The sequence below is a fragment of the Scyliorhinus canicula genome, chromosome 1, assembly GCF_902713615.1.
Source record: "Scyliorhinus canicula chromosome 1, sScyCan1.1, whole genome shotgun sequence".
NCBI classification, from domain to species: Eukaryota; Metazoa; Chordata; class Chondrichthyes; order Carcharhiniformes; family Scyliorhinidae; genus Scyliorhinus; species Scyliorhinus canicula.
This window is the reverse complement of record NC_052146.1, coordinates 161,146,620-161,171,070: the sequence shown is the minus strand read 5'-3', so window position 1 is coordinate 161,171,070 and position 24,451 is coordinate 161,146,620. Positions and strand designations below refer to the sequence as shown.

The window sequence follows — 24,451 nt, the reverse complement described above, 5'->3', positions numbered from 1 at the left end:
GAATCAGCGTACCGGCGTCGGGGGGCATCGTGCAATTCTCCGACTCGGCGTGGGCTGAGAGAATCCCGCCCCCTATTAATCTGGTCCGGGGCCACCACTAATTTCCCCGGCCTATCCAGAATCTGGACAATTTCCCTCTCCGCTGCCTCCCTCCAAAGTTCTTCCGATACTCATAAATTGCTCCCTCACCTGCCTCAGTTGGCACACCGCCTTGCCCATGAATAACCAATTAAAACTAGACTGCAGCTCCCTCCCTCTGTCTAAAAGTGTTGGATCTGCATCCCCTGCATACTTCCTGTCCACCTCCAACATCTTATCTACCAGCCATTGACGCTCCTCCCTTTCCTCTTTATCCACCTTTGCCTCAAACTATATCACCTCCCCCCTCACCACCGCCTTCAGGGCCTCCCATACCACCGCCTGTGATATTTCCCCCGTGCAGTTAAAACCCATGTACTTCTCAATTACCCTCCCGATCATCTCACAAAAACTTCAGTCCCCCAGCAACCCCACGTCCAATCTCCACACTGGTCTCTGCACTATCCCCTTCTCCAAGACCATGTCCACCTAATGCGGTGAATGATCTGAAATTGCTATTGCTGAATACTCTGATCTCCTAACCCCAGCCAACAGCGTCTTCCCTACTGCAAAAAAAGTCTTTCCTTGAATAAACATTGTGGACCGAGGAGACAAACGAATACTCTCGCTCCCTCGGATGCAAGAACCTCCACGGATCACCCCTCCCATTTCCATCATAAGCTTAGTCAACGCCTTATCTCTGCCGACTGGGCAAGCGAGCATGGCTGTGACCTGTCCAGCCTAGGCTCCTGCACCAAGTTCCAGTCCCCACGCACTATTATAGCTCGTATGAGTACAAGAGCCTCAACTGATCCTTCACCCTCCGATGAGTCGCCTGTAACATAACCACATCAGCCTTTAAACTTTTCAGAAGCGCAAACACCCTTGACCTCTCACCGCCCCCCCAATCCCTTCACGTTCCACGTAACTAACCTGACCGGAGGTCTCTCACCCCCCCTCGCCTCTTTCCCCCAACCCCGTGAGGCCCATCAAAACCTGTTCACCAGGCTCCAATGTCCGCAGCCCCTCCCCCATCACACCTCCATTCACTAGCTGACTTAAGGTTGCTGGTGTGGGGTTCCTGCGCAAGCCCCACTCCCCTCCCCGCACCCGGTCCCAGGAAAACAGCAACAAGAAAATATATATTTTCTTCAAACAGACATATCCAGTGCAAACATACAAACCCGAGAAAAACCATCATTACAAAAAAAACAAGAAATAAAAACCCTCCACTCTTACCTTATCCACTGATCGGCGGCCAACTGCAGCCTCCCTGGAGAATCGAAGGAGGCCGGTGGATCTTGCGCATATAGGTCATAAGTAGGTTTACGACCTATGTCTTCAAGCATCATTCGGTCCTGCCCATTTGGGGCGGAGTTCCAGCACTGACATCTCACGGGACTTCGGAGAATCCCGGGAGGTGTGGAGCTTGCTCGCTGCAAGCCTCTCCTAGCATTTTTCGGCCACTTTGCGCTCAAGCGAGAGCACAACGTGGCCAGGGAATCACGTCCTTAGTCTCAGGAACAGAGAATCCCGATCCATGTCTCACATGGGAGACAGCTGATGTTGAGGTTCCAACTGAATGGCTGATAGCACTAAAGTAAGTGGTGAAGGGGCTTCGAATGATAAAAGACATCCCATCAGAAATCATGAGAGGTCCAAAGGGATTCAATGACAGCTCACCACCAATCTAACGATATATAAACTTATCATTTAATATCGCCATTGGCAGAACTGCTGAGCTGTTTGACGTCAATTCTGGTACAAACACTGACACTTGAGTGGAGTCAGCTGGAAGTCATGCATAATATCCCAGTACTTTTGCACAGAAAAGGCTTACTTACCTGAAGTGCATCTTTCCATTTTTCTCTGTTCTCTGCTTCAAGCATGTAGCTGACGATCTGAAAGAACTTCTGGGTGAATAAAAAAAGATGGAAATTCTGTAATTCTTTCCCTTTTCTCCATTCATTTTGCAAATTATTTTATAATTTGGTCATTCACAGAACATTTGGAATGTAATGTAAAACAAAAGATGTAATGTAAAACAGGGCTAGAAACTGTATCGAGAATGGAGGTGGAACTATCCGATCCCCCTGAAGACCTGTTTGGAGGACCAGTGCTGAACGGCACTCGCCCGAGGTCTCCAAGTCGAAGGGGTTGAATCCCAAAGCTCTAGGTACCTCGGGAATCTGCAAATTAAAGTGAGGCTAGCTGCCTCACTCTAATATGCAGATTTACTAAAACGTGATTCCGCCCATTGTGGGCAGGTGTGGTTTACATTGCAACGTTTTGTGAGATCGTGTTGAATCTCGCAAGGTGTTGTGATTGAAACAAATAGTTTGGATGCATTAAGGTAACCTAAGATCAGTACATGAGGGAAAAGATATGAGAAAGTTTCGATGACAGATATGGATGAGGAAAGTTGGGAGGAGACTCAAGTTGGAGCGTAAATGCTAGCATGAAGTGGCTGAACAGTATGGCCTTTTCCTGTGTTGGTTATCATGTAAAGAATTCTAGGATTCGGACTCAGCATCATTAAAGAAGTAATAATCTAAGTCAAAGTCAGGATGGTCTGTGATTTGGATGCTCCATGACATTGATACTCTGTATGCTCCTTGGTGGTGGAGGGATGTGCTGTTGAAGGAGCCTTGCTGTAGTGCATCCTTTGGATTGTACAAACTGCAGCCACAATCCCCTGGTGATGAAGGGGTGGTTACTGAGTTAATTGGCATGAGGGTCAACTGCTTTGTCGCGAATACATAATTAAAAATTAGCTGCTGGCATTGTACTCATGTATAGCTTTTTTGTGTGTCTGGGTTCCAGTATTTATGTTTTCTCCAACAAAATTGTGTTTTATAATTGTTATGCTGTTGATATCGAGCCCTATCTCACCACCAGCTCTCTTGGCCCTTTCACTTTCTCCCTGCTGTGAGTCTCCTTGTCTGGATCCAGGTGAGAAAATTGCTGATGCCCTAAATATAATTTTCCAACATTTCCTCAATTCACAAACTATTCCTTTAGATTACAATATTGAGCCTGTTGCCCCGCTATTTAATAAAGGTGTGCATAAAGTTTGCCGGACACCATGCGGGCTGAGCATGAGGCCTGGGCCACTTTAAATCCAGGACTGATATCAGGACTGTTGGAGATATAAGGAAATTAGGCACGGAAGCCTTCAGACCTCAATGCCGGGAAAATGCAACTGAAGGAGAGGAAAAGTTGGAGCTGACGGCTGTATATGTAAGGACTCCTTGTCAATTTAAAAGTTTACTATTGCCTCTTCTGGCCAGCCAGTACCTCCTGGTCTGGCCCAGCTGGCCCACATAGTGCAGGCTGCCCCCAGAACATGAAAATTACTTTTGACTGTAAAAGAAGTACCCTCCTGCCTGTAGTGGGATTCTTGGCTGACTTGAATATGACTGAAGATAAAATGGCACCCAGGCAGGACAATAATCTCAAGCATGTAAGTAGGATCAGGCAAATCGTAACCTCTCCTAACATCAATAACACATTGCAACTTCACTCAGAAGTTATGAAATTAATTGAGCTGCATGCTATTACCCTGGGGATTAGCTATCGAGGAGTGGAAATACTTTTAGACCTGTAAGAATTGCAGATCTATTATTTTACATGGTGGGTTCAACATTCTCACCATTCTCTGGGTAAGAAAGATTCTTCTCAATTTGATTTCTGGGTGACAATCCTAGATGACAAGCTTATATAGATGACCTCTAGTTTTGGTCTCCCCCACATGTGGAAATATTCTTTGTATCTCCATTTTATCAAAATCTTTCAAACTTATCAAAAAGAATCTTTGTCTGATCCCATTGATACTTTCAAACTATCATGTTATTACACCCTTTACAATGGACGTGAGCATTTTCCCTATTGCTGATGTTGGACTAACTGGTCAGCAGTTCCTTGTTTTCTCCCACTCTCCTTTTTTTAAATAGCAGGGTTACGATTGCCACCCTCCAATCTCTCGGGACTGTTCCAGAATCTATAGATCTTTGGAAGATGACAACCACGATTTCCATGGCCACCTTGTATAGTAGATTCACAGGCCCTGGGGATTTATCAGCTTTTAGTCTCATTAATTTCTCCGGCACCAGTTTTTTGTTGTAATACTAATACTCTTCAGTTCCTCCTCCTGTGGTTCCTAAGCATATCTGTGAAGTTATTTGTGTCTTCCTCTCAGAAGACAGAACTAAAGTAGATGTTTAATTGCATCCAGGGCGTTGTGAAGCAGCAGTGCTAACCACTGTGCTACCGTGCCATCCATAATTGCATAATCTTACAGATCTCCATTAGGTCTTTAAATGATCCTTCAGCCTTCTTTTCAAGCAAAAAAGACCCAACAACTAATATGTAGCCACCCTGGATTTCTGGTGTTATTCCTGTAAATCGTTTTTTCCACCCTCTACAGTGCCTCGATGGGCTGGATTTTCACACTATCTTAAGTGCCTATGCCTTCCCACTGTATTTTTATCCCAGAGTCAGGATGAGGTGTAGTCAGGGCTGCAGCCACCCAAGGGAGACAGAGGCAGGAACAGGACTAGAAACTGTATCGAGAATGGAGGTGGAACTATCCGATCCCCCTGAAGAACTGTTTGGGGGGACCAGTGCTGAACGATGCTCGCCCGAGGTCTCCAAGTCGAAGGGGTTGAATCCCAAAGCTCTAGGTACCTCGGGAATCTGCAAATTAAAGTGAGGGTAGCTGCCTCACTCTAATATGCAGATTTACTAAAACGTGATTCCGCCCATTGTGGGCAGGTGTGGTTTACATTGCAACGTTTTGTGAGATCGTGTTGAATCTCGCAAGGTGTTGTGATTGAAACAAATAGTTTGGATGCATTAAGGTAACCTAAGATCAGTACATGAGGGAAAAGATATGAATCTCGCAAGGTGTTGGGAGCTGAGTAAATCCTGGGGGCTGTTTTCGGGCGCAGAATGGCCATTGGATCACACCCATTAACTTTGTTTTTCTGTCTCCACTGATGCTGCCTGACCTACTGAACAGTTCTGGAACATTCTGATGTATTTTAGACTTTTTCTTCAGAGGGTATCTAATGTCGTTCAGAATCCATTGTGCAATTGGGGGTGTGATGGAAGAGTTGAGGAAGCCTTAACTCCCAACGTAGCAGCTCCCTGGAAAGCATGCACAGGCAGGCAGGAGGTTTTTTAATAGTTGCACACCAGCTGCTCATTTATTGAATGGTACACCTTCCTTCCTATTGATGAAACAGTTAACTCTTCCTATGGGTGGCTTAATGGTCACATGGGAGCAATCCAGGAGACCCTGGACCAGGGTGAATATGACGATAGCTGCAAACCCAGTTTCCCTATGGGTCTACGAAGCTGCATTCATTGAGAAGTGAATTGTGAATAGGATATTTGTTATAGAATGAATGCTCCAATCAGCAGCGAACCCCTGAAGGGAAACTGAGGCAAAGATGTTGAGGGCCAAGATGACCTTAAGTGCAACTGGCAGGGTATGGCGATGGAGTGGCCGTTCAGTAGAGGACGGAGGTTGGCTATCATCTCCTGGAAAGGTAAAGTCTCCTTCTTTGCTGGCGCTTTGACATCTCCAGCAGGGTAAACTTGAGCTTGAATGCAACACACATATTGCTCTGGGTATTCTCTGCTCCCTTTACTCCTCAGTGTTAGCTGTTGAGGTTGTCACTCTGTTGCCTGGAAACCCTTCTTTGTGGCACTCGTGGTGGCTGTTGCTGTGCCTGAAAGACCTGCAGGGGTAAAGGTCCTGTACCTACGTCCAGAGCTGCACTTCTACTTGGGGGATAGATTAGTGAATCCTGGTTGAAAGAACTGTTTTCCATTAGTGGGAGATTTGTGCCCAGACTGGATGTTCAGGCACCACGGCGCTGCCTCCTCACCCACCCTGGTGCAGATTCTGAGCCTTTCCTAAGGATTTTTCCATCAAGACAACAGAATTATCTTTATTTTTAAAGTTGAAAAGAAATTCTGAACTCACATGGGTTGTGAGCTCACATGGTTCATACAATCTTCCAAGCCCCATCTGATCCTTGAAACTCTCAATAGTTCTGAAGCTGCTATATGCTGAGTGGAAGTCCTGAGTTCTGTTGGCATGCTTGTCAGGTTATGACCCGACCCGTTTCCCATGCTAGTCAAAATAGCGGACAGCTGAAATGACATTGGGAAATGAGCATGTGTCAGGATAGGGGATGGCCCATGTCAAGAGAGGAAAATCAAGCCGTATATCCTTTTAAAGAGTGGCAACCAGAATTGTGTGCAGTCCTTCAGGTATGGTCTGTCCAAGTTGACACAAGTTTAGCATAACTTCACTTTTTCATTCTATCCCTGGAAAAATAAACCTTGAGCTTGGTTTACTTTTTTTAAAATTTAGAGTAGTCAATTATTTTTTCCAATTAAGGGGCAATTTTAGCATGGCCAATCCACCTAACTTGCACATTTTATTTTTGAGTTGTGGGGGTGAAACCCACACAGACGTCCTCAACGCCACAGGCAGCAATGCTAACCATTGTGCCACCATGCTGTCCCTTGGTTTACTTTTTTTAATGGCCCTGTTAACCTATTGGTTTACTTTTGGTTATTTGTGTCTTTATTCTCCCAGATCGCTTTGTTCCTCAACTACATTTATATTCTTATTTTCTAAGTATTATGCAATCCCCTTATTTTTCTTGCTAAAGTGTTCTCCCTCACATTTATCTATTTTGAAATTTATTTGTCAATTGTATGCCCATTCTGCAAGTTTGTTAATATCTCCCCAGTTCTCCCCAGTACTGCATTAAGTGTTCCCCCAACTTCATGTCACCTGCAAATTTATAAAATCTGTTTTGATTTTGTCTATAGTGTTAATATGTGTTGTGAACAACAGTGGTCCCAGTGCTCATCTTTGTGGAGCACCTTATGCCAATCTGAATAACTGCTTTATCCTAATCTCTGCTTCCTGTCTTGAAGCAAGCTAGCTCTCCATCCTGCTACTTGCCCCGTGACTACATCTGCTGAAAGTTATATTCGCACCAATGTGTCACTAACAACTGTTTTGGGCGGTGTGGTAGCAGTGGTTAGCACCGTTGCTTCACAGCACCAGGGCCCCAGGTTCGATTCCCGGCATGGTCACTGTCTGTGCGGAGTCTGTACGTTCTTCCTGTGGATTTCCTCCGGGTGCTCCGGTTTCATCCCACAAGTCCCGAAAGAGGTGGTGTTAGGTGAATTGGACATTCTTCCTCACTGTACACCCACAGTGTGGCGATTAGGGGCTTTTCACAGTAACTTCATTGCAGTGTTAACGTAAGCCTACTTGGGACAATAATAAAGATTTTTATTATTACAAAAGGACTGCAGCAGTTAATGGCCACCCACAATCACCTTCCCAGGTAACTCATAACGAGCAATAATGAGCAGACTTTATCAACATCATTTACATTCACTGCACATTAATTTTATGACAATAAAAATATCAGTGTATGTGATTGCAGTATGGACTTGCAAGCTCTATCGGTCATCCTGATACATATGCCTTGGAGACAATCAAAAATGTAAAGAAATTAAGCATTGGTCATCAAGTGCAATCCTCACTTGTATATCACCAGAAGCAGGAATATAGCTGGCTCTCTTGAATGTGTCTGTCACGTTCCGCAATATATCTGCAGAGAACAAGAGATCTCCACTGTAGAAATTCTTTCTTTCCATCAAGCCCAGCATAGTTCTTATGACTTGGATCATGCCCTCTCCTGCCAACATCCGCTGTCCTTTAGCCAGATGCTCTCGTATCTAAGAAGACACACATACACAAATTCAACATTTTGTTTCTCAGAACAGTCAGATTACCTGAACATTTGCTGGCACTTGATTTAAAAAAAAAATTTTTTTTTTAAATTTAGAATATCCAATTCATTTTTTCCAATTAAGGGGCAATTTAACGTGGCCAATCCACCTAACCTGCACATCTTTGGGTTGTGGGGGTGAAACCCACGCAGACACGGGGAGAATGTGCAAACTCCTCAAAGACAGTGACCCAGGGCCGGGATTCGAACCCGGGTCCTCAGCGCCGTAGGCAGCAATGCTAACCACTGTGCCACCGTGCCACCCCGCTGGCACTTAATTAACCATTTGTGAGATACAAACAGTGGTTAGTAATCTAGTAACTTCATTGAAGCCTACTCGTGACAATAAGCAATTTTCATTTCATTTTTCATTTCATATCTTCTTATTTCACTGACTTAACCCATAGCAGTTCTCAGGCACTCATACCTAGGCCTCCAAGTACAACATTTAGAGTATTATATTCTGCTTTAGGTACATATCTCAAAGCATGCTAAGCTTCCCATTTCACAGAATAAATATTTAAAGAATGGCATATTCTGATTACTGTATGCAGATCAGATGGTAACACCATTAATGCTATATCTGCAGGTCAGAGAGTGATAGTCTGAGGGCAGGATTCTCCACTTGCCGATACTGAAATTGCGAAATGCGAATGGGTGGAGAATAGCATCCAACGCCAAAATCGAGGTAGGCACTGGTTTGACACCAAATCTGGATGCTCCGGCACCCAGAAAATGGTGTAAATGTGTCGCTTGCCACACGGTGTTAAAGTACATAGATACATAGAAGATAGGAGCAGGAGGAGGGCTTTTGGCCCTACGAGCCTGCTCTGCCATTCATCACGAACATGACTGATCATCCAACTCAATAGCCTAATCCTGCTTTCTCCCCATAGCCTTTGATCCCATTCTCCGCCTCCTGAATATATTCAACGTTTTAGCATTAACTACTTCCTGTGGTAATGAAGTCCACAGGCTCAACACTCTTTGAATGAAGAAATGTCTCCTTATATATGTCCAAAATGGTTTACCCTGAATCCTCAGACTGTGATCCTTGGAACCATAAGACATAGGAGCAGAATTAGGCCACTCGGCCCATCAAGTCTGCTCTGCCATTCAATCATGGCTGATATTTTCTCATCCCCAGCCTTCTCCTTCTCCCCATAACCCCTGATCCCCTTATTAATCAAGAACCGATTTATGCCTGTCTTAAAGACACTCAGTGATTTGGTCTCTACGGCAAAGAGTTCCACAGATTCACCACGCTTTGGCTGAAGAAATCCCTCCTCATCTCTGTTTTAAAGTATCGTCCTTAGTCTAAGATGGTCTAGTTTTGGAAACATCCTTTCCATGTCCACTCTATCCAGGCCTCGCAGTATCCTGTATGTTTCAATAAGGGCTGGGATTCTCCCCTACCCGGCGGGGCGGGTGGTCCCGGCGTAGCGCCAACCACTCCGGCGTCGGGCCTCCCCAAAGGTGCGGACTTCTCCGCACCTTTGGGGGCTAGGCCCGCGCCGGAGTGGTTGATGTCACGCCGACTGGCGCCAACAGCCTTTGACGCCCGCCGACCGGCGTCGGGGCTGGCCGAAAGGCCTTCGTCGGTTTGCGCATACGCCGGTGCGTCAGCTGCCGCTGCTCGGTAGGGGGGTTCTCTTCCGCCTCCGCCATGGTGGAGGCCGTGGCAGCGGCGGAAGAAAAAGAGTGCCCCCACGGCACTGGCCCGCCCGCCGATCGGTGGGCCCCCCCTGGGGTCCGATCGTCCCGCGGCCCTCCCAGGACCCCGGGGCCCGCTCGCGCCGCCAATCCCTCTGCCACCAGAGGTGGTTGAAACGACGTCGGCGGGAGAGGCCTCTCAGCGGCGGGACTTCGGAGGGCACGCCGATTGGCGCGGAGGGCACGCCGATCGGCGCGGAGGGCACGCTGATCGGCGCGGCATGATTCCCGCCCCCACCAATTCCCGGGTGGCGGAGAATTCCGGCCACGGTGGGGGCGGGATTTTCGCCGGCCCCGGGCGGTTCTTCGACCCTACGGGGGGTCGGAGAATTTCGTCCAAGATCCTTCTGATCCTTCTAAACTCCAACGAGTACAGACCCAGAGTCCTCAACCGTTCGTATGACAAGCTCGTCATTCCAGGGATCATTCGTGTGAACCTCCTCTGGACCCGTTCCAAGGCAAACACATCCTTCCTTAGATACGGGGCCAAAAACTGCTCACAATACTCCAAATGGGGTCTGACCAGAGACTCATTCAACCTCAGAAGTACATCCCTGGTCTTGTATTCTAGCCCTCTTGACATGAATGCTAACATTGCATTTGCCTTCTTAACTGCTGACTGAACCTGCATTTTAACCTTAAGAGAATCGTGAACAAGGAACAAGGACTCCCAAGTCACTTTGTGTTTCTGATTTCCTAAGCATTAGAAAATAGTCTATGTCATAATTCCTCCTTCCAAAGTGCATAACCTCACAGTTTTCCACATTGTATTTAATTTGTCACTTCACTGCCCACTCTCTTTCCTTGTCCAAATCCTTCTGCAGCCCCTTGCTTCCTCAATACTACCTGTCCCTCTACAGATCTTTCTATCATCTACAAACCTAGCAACAGTGTCTTCAGTTCCTTCTTCCAGATCATTAATGTATATTGTGAAAAGTTGTGGTCCCAGCACAGACCCCAGAGGCACACCAGTGGTCACCGGCTGCCATCCTGAAAAAAGACCCCTTTATCCCCACTCGCTGCCTTCTGCCAGTACTTTGCGATCTCATCTTTAATAACAGACTCTAAAATCTTACAAATGATTGAAGTCACGCTAACAGGCCTATAATTTCCCGTTTTCCTCCTCCCTCCCTTCTTAAACAGTGGTGTGACATTAGCCACTTTCCAACCCTCTGGGACCCTTCCTGCCTCCAGTGTTGGGGCAGCACGGTCGTACAAGTGCATAGCACGGTGGCTTCACAGCGCCAGGGTCCCAGGTTCGATTCCCTGGGGGGTTACTGTCTGTGTGGAGTTTGCACGTTCTCGCTGTGTCTGCGTGGGTTTGCTCCGGTTTCTTCCCACAATCCAAAGACGTGCAGGTTAGGTGGATTGGCCATGCTAAATTGCCCTTCGTGACCAAAAAGGTTAGGAGGAGTTATTGGACTACAGGGATTGGGTGGATATGAGGGCTGAAGTGAGTCGGTGCAGACTCGATGGACCGAATGGCCTCCTTCTGCACTGTATGTTCTATGTTTCCTGAAAGATCACCACCAATGCCTCCACAATTTCCTCAGCTATCTCTTTTAAGACCCTGGGGTGAAGTCCAACCATTCCAGGTGACTTCCAGGTGTCTTCCAGTGGGACACATCCATCATTGGTAACATTCCTTGCATCTACCATGTCTAGTCCCATTAAAATTTTATAAGTCTCGATGAGATCCCCCTTATTCTTCTGAACTCCAGCGAGAACAATCCCAACCTAGTCAATCTCTCCTCATATGACAGTCCCGCCATCCCTGGAATCAGTCTGATAAACCTTGACTGCACTCCCTCGAGCGCAAAAACATCCTTCCTCAGGAAGCTGCACCTGCATGCTTACCTTCAGCGACTGGTGCACAAGGACACCCAGGTCCCACTGCACACTCCCCTCTCCCAATTTACAATCATTCACGTAGTAATCTGCCTTCCAGTTTTTGCTTCCAAAGTGAATAACCTCACACTTATCCAAATTATACTGCAATTACCATTGCTTTGTCCACTCGCCCAACCTGTCGAGATCATGCTGTCGGATCCCTGCATCGTTACAATTCACCCTCCCACCTAACTTGGTATTATCTGCAAACTTTGAGATGATACATTTTGTTCCCTCATCCAAATCATTAATATATATTGTTAATTGTTGGGGTCCCAGCACCGATCCCTGTGGTACCCCACTAGTTACTGCCTGCCAATTTGAAAAGGACCCATTAATCCCTACTCTTTGTTTCCTCTCCGCCAACCAGTTATCTATCCACCTCAATACATTTCCCACAATCCCATGCGCTTCAATTTTGCACAATAATCTCTCATGACGGACTTGATCAAACACCTTCTGAAAGTCCAAATATACCACATCGACTGGCTCCCCGTTGTCAACTTTACTGGTTACATCTTCAAAGAATTCCAACAGATTTGTCAAGCATGATTTCCTCTTCATAAATCCATGCTGACTCTGAATGATCCTGCCAGTGCTTTCTAAATGTTCTGCTATAAAGTCCTTGATAATGGATTCAAGCATTTTTCCCACTACCAATGTTAGGCTCACTGGTCTATAATTCCCTGCCTTCTCTCTACCTCCCTTTTTAAATACTGGAGTGATGTGAGCTACTCTCCAACCTGCAGGGACAGTTCCAGAGTCCATAGCATCCTGGAGTATGACCACCAATGCATCCACTATTTCCAGAGCCACCTCCTTAAGCACTCTGGGATGCAGATTCTCAGGCCCTGGGCATTTATCCGCCTTCAATCCCATTAATTTTCCCAGCACATTTCTCTACTAATGTTGATCTCCCTCAGTTCTTCCCTCTCTCTAAACCTTTCATTCTCCAACGTTTCTGGTAACTGATTTGTGTCCTCTTTTGTGAAGACAGAACCAAAGTATGTATTCAATTGCTCAGCCATTTCTTTGTCCCTTATCATGCATTCCCCTGTTTCTGTCTGCAGTGGGCCTACATTGCTCTTTACCAATCTCTTTCCCTTTACATATCTATAGAAACACTTAGTGTCAGTCTTTATGTTCCCTGCAAGCTTCTTTTCGTACTATATTTTCCCCTTCTTAATAAATCTTTTTGTCCTTCTTTGCTGAATTCTAAACTGCTCCCAGTCCTCAGCCCTATTATTTTTCTTGGCCAATCTGAATTTTTCTTCCTTGGATCGGATACTGTTTCTAATTTCCTTTGTAAGCCATGGATTGGCTTTCTTACCCCCTTTGCTTTTGTGCCAGACAGGAATGAACAGTTGCTGTAGTGACAATGTTTGCCATTGTCTATCCATTGCCATCCCTTTAAGTCACTCTCCCCAAACTATCAAGGCCAACTCACGCCTCATATCTTCATAGTTCCCTTTATTAAGATTCAGCACCATAGTCTCCAAATTAACTACTTAATTCGGTAGTTTTAAGTTTTAAGGAGTGCCACCTTGATGAAAAATTCTATGATGTTATGGTCGCTCATCCCCAAAGGGTCTCATATAGCCAGAGTGGCAATGATTCCCTTCTCATTACACAGTACCCAGTCTAAGATGGCCTGCTCTCTATTTGGTTCTTCCACATATTGGTCAAGAAAACCATCCCGTAAACACTCCAGGAATTCCTCCTCTACGGCATTGTGGCTAATTTGATTTGTCCAATCTATGTGAAGATTAAAATCACCCATGATCACCGATATTCCTTTATTGCATGCATCTCTAATTTTGTGTTTAATGCCATTCCCAACATCACCTCTGCAGTTTGGAGGTCTATATATGACACCCACTAGTGTTTTTTGCCCCTTGGTATTTACCCATGCAGATTCCACATTGTCAGAGCTAATATCCTTTCTCACTATTGTGTTCATTTCCTCTTGAACCAGCAGTGCAATCCACCACCTTTTCTTTTATGCCTGTCCTTCCTAAATACTGAAAAACCTGGGACATTCAGTTCCCATCCCTGGTCACTCTGCAGCCATGTCTCCGTAATCCCCCATTTATAACTATCTGCGCGATTAGTTCATTCACTTTATTGCAAATGCTCCATGCATTAAGGCGCAGTGCCTTTAGGTTTGTCTTTTTCACATTGTTTGTCTTGCTCCCAATATTTTTGTTTAGCTTTTGCCCTTGGTTTCTCCGTCTATCACTTTTCTTGTTCACTTTTCGACTTTTTGATTTTGTCCTTGCTCCCTCTTCCTCTGACAACTTGCATAGGTTACCATTCACCTGGCATATTAGTTTAAACACTCCCCAACTGCTCTAGCAAACAGCCCCCCGAACACATCAGTTCCAGTCCTGCCCAGGTGTAATTCGTCCAGTTTGTACAGGTCCCAGCTCCCCCAGAACCGGTCCCAACGCCCCAGGAATCTGAAACCCTCCTCCTGACACATCTTTTCAGCTACGTATTCATCGTATACATCCTGTCATTTCTACTCTGACTAGCACGTGGAACCGGAGTGGGTAGTAGCAGAGCGAGCAGCAGAGGACCCGGCTACAGAGGAATGGGCTGCAAAGGGGTAGGTGGAAGCCACACAGGCTGGAGGGCTGGCCGCCCAACAGGTGGGGGAGGAGGAGGTGCCAAGGAGACGCCGCATGAGATCTCGTGCGTACGAGCACCGCCTCTCATTCGAGGACCTGACGGCTCAGATATGTTGTCGGAGGGGCCAGATGATGGCACACCTGGCACTGCGGGGGTCTGGGGGAGGACACCGGCTCCCGGTGACCGTCAAGATGCCGGTTGCCCTGAATGTCTACGCGACGTTCCAGCCGCCAAGTGGGGACTTGTCCGGAATCTCACAGACCTCAGTGCATAGGTGCATCCATGTCGTCACGGAGGCCTCATACGCCCAAGCGGAGCAATACAACCATTTCCATGTGGATCGAGCCCACCAGGATTCCCGGGCACCGGGTTCACTGCCATCACCGGGATGCCCTGGGTCTAGGGGGTGATTGGCAGGATGCATGTTGCCCTATGGGCACCTGTGGATAACAGGCCACTCGACTCCAATCAAAAGGAGTACCATTCAATGAACGTTCAGCTGGCCTCTGACCAGCATCTCTGCGCCCGATAACCAGGCAGTGTGCATGATTCCTTCATCCTGGCATACTCGGCTGTCCCTAACATGTTTGAGGGGCTCGGCCCCCATCCTTCACAATATAGTCCAGCAGAAGGGCGATGTCCTGGAGGAGGATGAGGAGGAAGGGCAGGCCTCGTCTGATGAGGCGGATGTGGGGGAGGGGGACGATGAGGACAACATGGGGCCCAGGCAGGCAAGGGAGGCTGCATCACGTGTGCGCCAGGGCCAATGCGTACACGACGCTCTGATCGGCTCCAGGTTCACCAACTATGCAGGAGGGGATAGAGTGGGGTGCTGACCAGAGGTACGGACACCACTTCCCAAACCCACACCCCCTCACTTCTCACACCAGCAAACCGCCCGCTTTCACAGCCCTCCGTTACACATACTTGCGCTGTGTCATTTGAGAGTACCTTTAAGAAATGCATGTTTAAGCAATGTACCTTTAAGAAATGAGGCAGCTCACATTACTGAAGGTGAGGAGGGGGTGGGGGGGGAGCTGAGATGAACTCACTCTGCTTTTAGTTTCAGTTTGAGAGAGATCAGCTGAAAAGTGCCTGGCTGGTTTGCTGTGAGCTATTTGAAATGAGAAAGCCGGTTTGAGAAGAAAGCTGGGTTTTGTTTGTGTTTTGCAAAAGCTGCAAGAAGAAAACACAGAACTAGTCTGTTGGTGTCTGAAAATCCAAAGACTATAAGTATATTGAATGTAACCTCATGTCTGTTGTTAAAGGTGAAGTCTTTTGGAGGTTTAAAGGAACAGTTTGAGGGATTATTTAGTGTTGTATTATTTTCGGGGTTATCTTTGAAGTAAGGGGTGGTAAGTGATCCAATGTTTATTTAAAAAGGTTAAGTTGAATTAATGGAATAAACAGTGTTTTATGTTTAAAATCCCACTTGTCCATAATTGTAATACCATACCTGGAGACCAAGCCGTGAGCTTCAAAATCAACAACACATTAAAGGGAGAAGTTGGTTGAACTCCATGATACAGTTTGGGGTTCTGAAAACGGCGCTCCCATAACAGCTGCTACGAGCTAGGGGTCCTGGGTTGGCAGTAACAGCAGGTCTGGTCCATGGGATGGAGGAGGATGACCACCCGTTCAGCGATGAGCTCTGGTGCTCCACATCATATGGCAATGTCTGATTCATTCCTACGATAGCACCTTCCACCTGGGTGATCCCTGCATGCGAGCAGATCGGGTGTGCGGGGAAGGTGAGGAGCACGGTTCTCCCACAGTGCGTGCACTGGTCCCTGTCCCCCTCTGCCCCCGGCCAATGGGGATCAGCCCACCTCCGCACCCATCAAACAGAACACCGAGGCAGGTTTTAACGGTGTTAACAGGTGCTTATTGTGAAGAAATACATACAGGCTGTGCCCTGGCCCCTATAACTATTTGGTGCCCTGCATCTCTGCCAACCTAACTCGTGTCTAACTGTCTGGCCTTACGTGCCCTAATGCTACACCTAGGTGGTTCCCCAGACTACTGTGACTCTGCTTTGCGACAAGGGTCCCCATTGGTACGCGTCTCCGAGAGCGACCGGGCTTGGAAGGGCTCAGCAGCTGCTCGGATATCCTGGGTGGAGTGGTGCTGCCCTGTCCTGCCCAGCAGATGCACCAGGACAGGAGGGGGGAGTCACTGGCATGGGCCCCATCACTTCCTTCTCCCTCGGGCTGCCCGATGGCCCCCGGGCTACTCCATGGGATGAAAGGGAAAATTCTGGAAAATCTCAGCAAGTCTGGCAGCATCTGTAGGGAGAGAAAAGGGCTAACGTTTCGAGTCCGATGACCTCTACCTCGCAGAGGCTGAGTGCCAACTCTCCGATACTTCCTCTTACCTCCCCCTGGACCATGACCAGACTACTGAATATCAAACCATTATCTCCAACACCGTTAGTGACCTCATTTCCTCCGGATGCCTTCCCCCTACGGCTTCCAACCTCATAGTCCCCCAACCCCGTACAGCCCGCTTTTACCTACTTCCCAAAATCCACAAAAAGGACTGTCCCGGTAGGCCCATTGTGTCAGCATGCTCCTGCCCCACCGAACTTATATCCTCTTATCTTGACTCCATCCTCACTCCTCTGGTCCATTCCCTCCCCACCTACATCCGGGATTCCTCTGATGCCCTGCGTCATATTGACAGCTTCCAGTTCGCGGGCCCTAACCGCATTCTATTCACCATGGATGTGCAAAACCCTCTACACCTCCATCCCACACCAGGATGGCCTGAGAGCCCTTTGCTTCTTTCTCGAAAAGAGACCCGGACAATTCCCATCCACCAACACTCTCCTCCGCCTGGCTGAACTCGTCCTATCTCTCAACAACTTCTCCTTTAACTCATCTCATTTTCTCCAAATCAAAGGTGTAGCAATGGGTACCCGCATGGGTCCAAGCTCCGCTTGCCTTTTTATGGGGTATGTGGAACATTCCTTGTTCCAGGCCCATCCGGGCCCCCTGCCACAACTCCTTTACCGATACATTGATGACTATTTTGGTGCCGCGTCATGCTCTCGCCCGGAACTGGAAAAATTCATCAACTTTGCTTCCAGTTTCCACCCCTCCATCACTTTCACCTGGACAATCTCAAACACTTCCCTTCCTTTCCTTGATCTTTCTGTCTCCATTTCCGGCAATAGACTATCCACTAATATCCACTACAAGCCCACTGACTCCCACAGCTATCTGGACTACAGCTCTCTTCACACCATACACCCTGTAAGGACTCCATCCCTTTCTCTCAACTCCTTCGCCTCCGTCGCATTTGTTCCGACGATGCCACTTTCCTAAATGGTGCTTCGAAAATGTGTTCCTTCTTCCTCGACCGTGATTTCCCACCTACAGTTGTGGACAGGGCCCTCAACAGTGTGCGGTCCATCTCCCTCGCCACTACCCTCGGCCCCTCCACTCCCTCCCAGAACAAGGATAGAGTCCCCCTCATTCTCACATTTCATCCCACCAGCCTCCGTATGCAAAGCATAATCCTCCGCCATTTTCGCCAACCCCAGCGTGATGCCACCACCAAATACATCTTTCCTTCACTCCCTCTGTCAGCATTCCGCAGAGGCCGTTCCCTCCGAGACAATCTAGTCCACTCCTCCACCATACCCAGTACCTCTCCCATCACCCATGGCACCTTCCCATGCAATCGCAGAAGGTGTAACACCTGCCCCTTTACCTCTTCCATGCTTAACATCCCAGGCCCAAAACACTCATTCCAGGTTAAGCAACGTTTCATTTGCACCTCTTTCAATCTGGTCTATTGCATTCGCTGCTCCCAATGTGGTCTTCTCTATATCGGAGAGACCAAACGCAGACTGGGTGATCGCTTTGCTGAGCATCTTCGGTCTGTTCGCATTCAGGATCCTGACCTTCCTGTTGCTTGCCATTTTAACAAAAGACCCTGCTCCCATGCCCACATGTCTGTTCTTGGCCTGCTGCAATGTTCCAGTGAAGCTCAACGCAAACTGGAGGAACAACATCTCATCTTCCGGTTAGGCACGCTACAGCCTTCCGGCCTGAACATCGAATTCAACAACTTCAGATGATCAGCCCCACCTCAACCCATTTGTTTTCATTTCATTTTAACTTCTTTTACCATTTCTTTCTGTCCTGCACCTTTCTCCTCTTTGCTTCCCCCTTCCCCTCCCCCCACACCTACAGTTCGTCCTCTGATGTTAGTCTCCCTGCTGTTTGACCTCTCTGGGGACTGCCATTAGCACTCCTTCCCCTTGGTTTCTGTGGCCATTAGCACCAAGTTTCCCTGGGTTTCTGTGGCTATGACTCTCTTTCATTCCTACTCCACAGTATAAATATTTCCCACTCTCTCTGTCTGCTAGCTTTGGCAAAGAGTCATCGGACTCGAAACGTTAGCCCTTTTCTCTCCCTACAGATGCTGCCAGACTTGCTGAGATTTTCCAGCATTTTCCCTTTCGTTTCATATTCCAGCATCTGCAGTAATTTGCTTCTACTCCATGGGATGGTGGGCGAGCGGAGGCACCCCTGAGGCACCCCCGTTACCTGCTCTTCCCAGTCCTGGAGGCCCGCTCTGGTCTCCAAGAGGATCCGCACGCTGGTAGGCATGGAACACAGAGAGCGGACCATCACTGTCAGGGACTGCACCACATCATACTGCGACTGTGCCACCCTGTGGGTCAGTGCCACATCAGCCAGTGACTAGACCACCTCGCTCAGTGGCTGTGCCACGCTGGCCAGCGCCTGGGCAATGCCACCAACGTACCCAGCTTTGGACTGCTGTGACTGGGCCATGCTGAGGAGCGCTGCTGCAATGTCCAGGTGGCTCTGGCACATGGCTGCCTTTGATTGGGTAGCCCTGTCATGGCCCTTGGACAGCAACTGCACAGAATGCCATAGGTCATGGATGCTGATCCATAGCCAAAACCATTGTCCCCAATGACTCCACCACAGATGCCACCCATGCGGTGTCGGTCTGGGTGGCATGCATGGCCGGCCACAACCCCCTGTTCCTGCACGCGGATGGACTCCTTGTTGTCATCCCCTCTTGTAGTCCCTGACTCTCTAACTGCAGCTGCACTGTGGCTGACACTGGATCTTCCAAAAGCCTGGGCCATTCTGAATGTCAGCTGATACCTGGGCTTGGACTGCTCTCCGACTGTCCGGCTCCTTAGCTGCTCCTACCTCCACCTGCTGTACTGGATCAACTTGGTGGTGCGCACCAGATAGTGTCCCAGGAATATCTTCCCTAAAGTGCCCAACCGAGGTGATAGTCTCTGGGATGGTGGAAAGTGTTGGAGACAGCTGTGAAGGCATGTCTGTGTCCCCCTCCGACCCGAACTCCGGGGTCTCCTGAGTCTGGGATGGAGGGCTGGTGTTCGGGCTGCTCTCTCCGTCAGTGCTCGGCTGTCTGAGGGGCATCGATTCTGGCACTGGCTGGGGGCCCGGGCCTCCGGATGGACCGGCTCCATCTCTGGCAGATACGTATTATTAGACAGTGGGCCGTGGCGGTGGGGAGTGTCTCGACACACGTGTTAAGCACAATGGCAACCACAACGCGACTGGGTCTCGCTTGCTCGCCCCTGACCGTACTCCATCCCGGCGACACCCCTTTCCTCTGGGTCACCGGCCAAGGTTCAGGGCCTTCTGCTTGGGTATGGTGAGGGCCCGCAGTTCTGCTGGTCCCCCTCTGGGTCTTCTCCCGCTCCCGTTGGTTGTGCGTGACCTTCTCCTGAGGGGCGGTGGGTGGGGGTGGGGACACAAACAACTAAACTGTTAGACAGTCCGACGCATGCAGCCAGGGTTTGGGTAGCCTCGATGGCCAGGGCGGATGCCATGGGATCCAGCATGTGTGGGTTTGGCCGTCCCCGGGGAGGTGTGCAGGGATACAGGTGTGTGGGGGTTCGGGGTTAGTGCCAGGGACACGGAGAAGCCGACTCACCCTGTCCACACTGAGGAGGTCGTAGAGTTTCTTGTGGCACTGCATGCCAGGCCGTGGGATGTTGCCCACCGCGCTGACCACCTCTGCCACCTGTGCCCAGGCATAGCGAACGGCGCCGCCTGCCGGCCTTCCTCCCGGGCCGGAGTATAGGGTCGTCCTTCTCTCCTTCCCCGCACCCATAGTGCAGGTGCAGGAGGGGATTACGGCCGGCTTCCAAACCTGCAGACGGAGGTGGAGGAGTCCATCCGCCTGCAGGAGCAGGGAGTGGTGCTGATCATGTGTGCCACCTGTGGTGATCACAAGTTAACTAGATGCAATACAACTGAGCAAACACTAGAGGGAGCACGGGAGAGCCATATAAATAGACCGGGACAGGAAGTGAGGACACACTTCACAGAGGGCAGAACTTGGAGCAGGACACAGACACGCCAGCTGGTAGCACTTGAGGTAGCCGTAGGTAACGCTCTGAAGAGAGAACAAATTCACAATAAAGCATCTTCTCCACATTTGAGACTATGAGCTTTATTAAGTCACAAGGCACAACACATGGTACCAAGGAGTGGCTTCAGACGCTTACTACAGGACAACTCAGCTGCAGACACAGAAAGCTCAAAATGGCATGGAAATCTCCTACTGGACATTTGACTTGGGAAGACATCGCTAATTCAAGGATGTGGTTTAAATACCCATATCAGCTGGACCTGACTGGCAATGTAAGAAATGTCTGGAAAAGGTTTAAACAAATGTTCGATATTTATCTCATAGCTAATGATGTAGCAGCAGCCTCAGACAACATTAAAATAGCAATTCTCACCGCAGGGCATGTAAATAGGAAAGTGTATAATGGATTTAAATACTCAAAAGATGAAGACAGAAACAGCTTACAAACGATACTAAACAAATTCGAAGAGTACTGTAAGGAATTTGAACAGCAAGGCATGCTCAGAGGCCAAACTGCAGAGAGGCTGAGTGATGCAAAACTTAAAAAATCACGAAAAGAACAAGAAATCGCGAATGAAAAGTACAGATCAAAAAGAAGAAATAACATGAATTTTTCACACAGCCAAAACGCAGAAATCCAGTCCAGATCGGAAAGAAAAGGTAACTCACAACTTTTAGAAAGAAAAATCGCTGAAATCCGCGAAGAAATGGCGTCGGAGCACATTTTGCAGTCTCGGGCAAGCAAAAAACTACAAATTGCGTCTGCGCATGCGCCAGAACCGGAAGCCGCGCATGCGCAGTTAAAAAAAGGTCGCATTGCCGATCGTAATGCGCATGCGCACACCGCGCATGCGCAGTCTAAAAAAGTTTTGGTCGCGGATCGTAATGCGCATGCGCAAGCCGCGCATGCGCAATGGAAACAAAACCGCACAGTGAAGGAGGAAGGCCGATTTGCGCATGCGCAATGCATTCCTGCGCGTGACGTCATGACGTCGGAGCATCCAGACCACGCCCACTTAAAAGGGAAATGCCCGAAAATTGAAAACAAGACCATGAAGGTAAACCCGCTGTATCTGAGCAACCGCAAGCAGACTATGAAAGTCTACCAAGCTCACATGAACAAGAAGAAGACAACGTACATCTAACCACTGACACCATGCATGAACAAGACCATGAAGGTCAACCCGCCGTATCTGAGCAACCACAAGCAGACTATGAAAGTCTAACAAGCTCACATGAACAAGAAGAAGACAATGTACCTCTACCTACTGCATGCGAAAACAGTGACAAGGTGATCACACTCGACGTACAGGATCACAGCGAGACTGACAGTTCTCAGCTTGTCTGTACAGAAGCACAGAGTCGGGCCACCCAACAGTCCAGAGAGACAACGCCGAAAGAAAACATGCAGATTTTGACTCCAGAAGAGGAGCACCTGGAATCCAGAGAGACCACGCCAAAAGAAACCATGCAGATTTTGACTCCAGAAGAGGAGCACCTGGAGTCCAGTGAGACAACATCAACAGAAATCGAGAAGAAGTTGACTCCAGAAGAGGAGCACCAAGGAAGCAAAGATAAGGAATCAAATCCTCCACACATGATTGATGTCACCAGCACCGATGCAACATCAGATAATTCGCACCACTCTCGAGACGAAATGCTCAATGACTCAAATTATCCACACGGGACACTCATAGGGTATAACAAGGAAAACAAAAGTCAAAAGAAGCACAGCAGAAACGAGAACAACAACAGCAAGAACAGAAGCAACATGAAGCGCGACAAGACCAACAACAATAGCAAGAAGCACAGCAGAAACGAGAACAACAACAGCAAGAACAAAAGCAACATGAAGCGCGACAAGACAAACAACAAAGTCAGGCACAAAGATAGCAACAACGACAGAGACAGAAACAACAAGAACAGCAACGAAAACAACAAAGTCAGGAACAAAGATAGCGACAACACCAAAGACAGAAACAACAAGAACAGCAACAAGAACGGCAACGAAAACACCAAAGTCAGTAACAACGACGGCGACAACACCAAAGACAGAAACGACAAAAACAGCAACAAGTACGGCAACGAAAACAACAAAAACAGGAACGACAGAAACAACAGCAATGAAACAACGACTTGTACACAATGGTACTACTCGGCACATGAAGGACAATGCCACAGCGCACTGCAAAACGATGACAAGACTACAAACATGTCATGGGATGACAACGAATCGCACAAACTCACATCTGCTCCAGAACAAGCAAGCACACCAGCATCCAAGGCGGATGAGATAATAAATCAATACCACAAGCACAGGAAAAAGTCCATGCCAGTCAACATCAGTGATGTGACCATGTAAACACCTCGGGATGACGCATTGGGTACTTAAAATAACAAGGAACACCATCAACATTCACAACGGAGTTGCAATATCAATCTCACCACGTCATAAACAACAAAAAGAAAAAAAAACTGAACAAATTCATCAAGTTTGGACTCATAAATGTTTTATTAAGATTGGACTCATAAATACATTGGCTTTGTAAAAATATGCAATAGCACCATCACTTGTATAGATACGCATATCATAAGTAACTGTTTTGTATAATTTTCTTTAACGATGTACAGACAATATGTAAAGAGAAAAAGGGGGATGTGGTGATCGTAGATTGACTAGATACAATACAATTGAGCAAACACTAGAGGGAGAGCTGTAAATACACCGGGACAGGATGCACAATTTTCTTTAACAATGTACAGAAAATATGTAAAGAGAAAAAGGGGGATGTGGTGATCACAAGTTAACTAGATGCAATACAACTGAGCAAACACTAGAGGGAGCACGGGAGAGCCATATAAATAGACCGGGACAGGAAGTGAGGACACACTTCACAGAGGGCAGAACTTGGAGCAGGACACAGATACGCCAGCTGGTAGCACTTGAGGTAGCCGTAGGTAACGCTCTGAAGAGAGAACGAATTCACAATAAAGCATCTTCTCCACATTTGAGACTACGAGCTTTATTAAGTCACAAGGCACAACACACCACCCAGGCCGAAACCACACAGGTGGCGTCCACGGTGGAGGCAACGGGGGCAACTGTGCCAGACATGGGTCAGAGTGTGCAAGGCCTGGGGCATTCTGTGCAGACGGGGGCCTTTTCTTGGTGTCCATCGATGGGCCGGGGTGTGTGGCCAACAAGATGGCCACCGCAATGGGGCTCGGTGCGTGGGCAATGCCCCTGTCAGATCGGGGGCTCCCTGGCAGCTCGGCCTGTTCCCCCCCCTTCCCTCCCCTCCCCCAGCCTTGGCAGGGCCCCTCCCGCCCACCACAGGAAGCACGGCCGGTGTCCGATATGGGAGCCCGCAGTCATGCCACCTCTTACCTCTTCTCGCAACCGCCTCAGCCAGCACGCGAGCTTCACAATTTTTAAAAAGTGGTTAGAAACATACCGTCGGGAAATCGGCCATCCAGGGCGCAGAATCGCTGGAGCCCCGGAGAATCGGTCGTCAGGGCAGATAATGAGATGCATACTGTACTCCCCGTCTGCGATTTAGTCGATTGAGGGGTCCAGAGAATTCTGAATCGGCGTGAAACCTGCGTCAAGCCCGATTTCGGCGTCGGAGCCAATTCTCCGGCTGATTGCGTTTTGGCACGAGGTCACAGAGAATCCAGCCCATGGTGTCCTGATAAATCTTTCTCAATGTACCTATTTCCAGGAGGAAATATCAATGGACAGCCAATAATAGAAATAGGAAACCACTGGCTTTACTAGGAGCATCTTGATAAAATGGAGTAACCCAAGAGAACAGCACGGTAGCATTGTGGGGGCAGCAGGGTAGCATTGTGGATAGCACAATTGCTTCACAGCTCCAGGATCCCAGGTTCGATTTCGGCTTGGCTCACTGTCTGTG

At 48.3% G+C, this 24,451-nt stretch overlaps 1 protein-coding gene across 11 annotated transcripts in view; it reads right to left on the bottom strand.

Annotated features, from left to right (window-relative positions):
- adgrb2 (adhesion G protein-coupled receptor B2) overlaps window positions 1-24,451 on the bottom strand; it is a 1,298,770-nt gene that overhangs the window by 599,560 nt on the left and 674,759 nt on the right. For all 11 annotated transcript variants that reach the window (XM_038801790.1, XM_038801818.1, XM_038801834.1 and 8 more), the window contains 2 exons: window positions 7,660-7,854; window positions 1,923-1,991 (listed from right to left, as the gene is read on the bottom strand). In XM_038801790.1, coding sequence (XP_038657718.1) covers window positions 1,923-1,991; window positions 7,660-7,854 — 264 coding nt within the window. The remainder of the gene's footprint in view (window positions 1-1,922; window positions 1,992-7,659; window positions 7,855-24,451) is intronic.